The 2,822-nt window shown below is 64.6% G+C and overlaps 1 protein-coding gene across 1 annotated transcript; it reads right to left on the bottom strand.

The window, feature by feature from the left end:
* Positions 1-18: 18 nt before the first annotated feature.
* LOC133340209 (cyclin-dependent kinase 5 activator 1-like) lies at positions 19-2,017 on the bottom strand. Its single transcript, XM_061548236.1, has one exon. It carries the CDS (start codon positions 1,473-1,475, stop codon positions 390-392), a length of 1,086 nt encoding a protein of 361 aa, XP_061404220.1. The 5' UTR covers positions 1,476-2,017; the 3' UTR covers positions 19-389.
* Positions 2,018-2,822: the final 805 nt, after the last annotated feature.

The raw sequence follows: 2,822 nt of genomic DNA, 5'->3' as shown, positions 1-2,822 counted from the left end.
GAGAGACGGGTCAAGAGAGTGGGAGAGAGACAGGGTGCGAGAGAGAGACAGCGTGTGAGATTGGCAGCGTGCGAGTGAGAGGAGAGAGACAGCGTGCGAGAGAGAGGAGACAGACAGGGTGCGAGAGAGAGACAGCGTGCGGGAGAGGAGACAGCTTGCGAGAGACAGAGACAGCATGGGAGACTTTTACAGGAGACAGCGTGCGAGAGCGAGCGAGAGAGACAGCGTGCGAGACAGAGAGAAAGGAGAGAGACAGGGTGCGAGAGACAGAGACAGCGAGCGAGAGAGACAGCGAGCGAGAGAGACAGCGTGCGAGAGAGAGAGGATAGAGACAGGGTGCGAGAGAGAGGAGAGAGACAGCGTGCGAGCGAGCGAGCGAGAGAGCGGAGCTACCGATCGAGGACGAGCGTCCAGGGCGCGGACAGTCCACCCGCGCGGAGCCCCTCGGCCTTCAGCTCGGCGAAGAGCTGCGTGAAGAAGTGCGGCTCCGAGTTGAGGCGCAGCATCTGCGCGCTGCACCGGGAGATCACCCCGAGGCACCGCTCCCAAAAGTCGTCGCGCCTCCCCCCGCCGCCGCCGCTGCTGCCCCCCTCGCCGAGGAAGGGCTTGAGCGGGTAGGAGATCTCGCTGCCCATGTACGAGTAGGAGAGGTAGAGGCAGGTGAGCAGCGTGGCGCGCAGCTCAGACTCGGTGGCCAGCGACTCGGCCACCGAGTCGCGGCAGAGCAGGTAGAGGAAGACGACGTTGGAGGGCGTCATGAAGCACTGCTCCTGCCATCCCTGCAACAGCAGAGCGCGGTCCACCGCGCGGAGCCACAGGCTCGGCTCGGTGGGCGACAGCTGCTTGAGGCGGTAGCAGCGGCGGCACAGGAACTCGCCCAGACACCGGAGCAGCTCCGCCGTGGACGCCTGCACGACCACGCGTCGCGGAGTGGCCGAGATGGGCAACGACCCCGCCGAGGGGCAGCCGCCGTGGCCGCTGCCCTTCTTGGAGGAGGGCAGGGTGGACGCCGAGGCGGGCAGCGATGATGCCAACAACTGCGGTGGCGGCAGGGGCAGTCGCACGAGATGGCCGTGAGGCTGCTGCTGCTGCTGTTGTTGTTGTTGGTGGTGGTGTTGTTGTTGCTGGTGTTGTTGCTGCTGGTGGTGGTGGTGGTTGGCAATCCGCATGGAGTTGTTGTGGAGCGGCGCTCCTCCGTTCTCGTTGTTGTTGTTGTTGCTGCCAACGCCGCACGGGTTCGCGGCCGGGTTCGCCTTCTTGGCGTTCTTCTTGCGCGTGGAGGCGGCGACCAGCGTCTTCCAGGCTTGGCCCGGCGTGAAGATGGAGTGGCGCTTCAGGGCCTTCTCCTTGGGCTTCTTGCCGAGCTGGGGAGCCGCCGAGATCCCCTTGGGACCCCCGCCGCCACCGCCGCCGCCTTGCTTCGCGTGGACCCCCTTGCCGGGTCCCGAGGGGGACAGCGAGAGGGAGGTGCCCATGGTCTCGACTCGGCCGAGGGATCTCAAGATGAGTCGAGGAGGAGGCCGGAGGTTAGAGGGCGAGGCGGAGGAGGCGAGAGGGTGGACGAGATGGCAGGGTGGAGGAGTCAGAGATCAGAGGAACGTGGGTGGAGGAGGAGGGGAGGGGGGGGTGGACGAAATCGATGGAGGAGCGAGAACGAAGGGCACGCCTCGTCGTCCTCGTCCTCCTCCTCCTGCTCCCCGCAGAAGGAGGGAAGGATGGAGACGCATGGGGGGTGCAGAGTCGCCTAGGAGATTCGCCGAGGAGAGTTGTTGTCCTCCTCCTCCTCCACCCCGCCCCTCACTCTCACCGCGCCCGGCAATGGGAATTTCTCCGGGCGGGACGCGTGGGCAGAGAGCGAGACGGCATCTCCCTCGTCCTCCTCCTCCTGCTGATGTGTTATTTTCTCCAGCACCTCTCCTCCCTCCTCCTCCTGCTGATGTTTTATTTTCTCCAGTACATCGTCTTCCTCGTCTCCCTCCTCCTGCTGCTGCTGCTCCGCGTGCTGCTGCCCGGCTCGGCACCCAACCCAGGTCTGCATCACCCGGCGTGACGTCAGCCGCCCATGTTGCCAGGCCCCGCCCCTTCCCCCCTGCTTAGCTGTAGCCCCCGCCCCTTTTTGTGCATAAATTATGCAAATTAGCGCGGGACCGCGGCGCGCGATTTGCCGCAAGGCGACAGCTGCTGCTGCTGCTGGGAGCGGAGACGCGCGGGGGAGGGGGGGGATGCCGCAGAGAGGGAGGGAGACGGTGATGAAAGAGTGGGAGGGAGATGGGAGCGTGGGAGGGAGATGGGAGAGTGGGAGGATGACGGGAGAGTGGGAGATGGGAGCGTGGGAGGGAGATGGGAGCGTGGGAGGGAGATGGGAGAGTGGGAGGGAGATGGGAGAGTGGGAGGATGACGGGAGAGTGGGAGATGGGAGCGTGGGAGGGAGATGGGAGAGTGGGAGGATGACGGGAGAGTGGGAGGATGACGGGAGAGTGGGAGATGGGAGCGTGGGAGGGAGATGGGAGAGTGGGAGGATGACGGGAGAGTGGGAGATGGGAGCGTGGGAGGGAGATGGGAGCGTGGGAGGGAGATGGGAGAGTGGGTGGGAGATGGATGGGAGGGAGTGGATGCCGCAGATGTTCGCGCCACCAACCTGACAATCCGCATTCGATTTCAGCTCACGGCCAACATCAGTGACGATGATCTGAACCAGTCATGGGCCTTCCCCAATGGTTCGACTCAACCGTCAAAATGAATACCTGGCGCGGTGTGCATTATCAAACATGAAAAACTGGGGAGACAAAGGCGGCCGGGCGTGGTGCTGGCCACCCCACGTC

The sequence above is a fragment of the Lethenteron reissneri genome, unplaced genomic scaffold, assembly GCF_015708825.2.
Source record: "Lethenteron reissneri isolate LAM-NWPU_2019-01 unplaced genomic scaffold, ASM1570882v1 scaffold_891, whole genome shotgun sequence".
Taxonomy (NCBI): domain Eukaryota; kingdom Metazoa; phylum Chordata; class Hyperoartia; order Petromyzontiformes; family Petromyzontidae; genus Lethenteron; species Lethenteron reissneri.
Note: the sequence above shows the minus strand (reverse complement) of the source record. Positions and strands in the feature narration are given on the sequence as shown.

Excerpts from the sequence above, each read along its gene's own strand:
- LOC133340209 (XM_061548236.1), bottom strand. The coding sequence starts at position 1,475 with ATGGGCACCTCCCTCTCGCTGTCCCCCTCGGGACCCGGCAAGGGGGTC.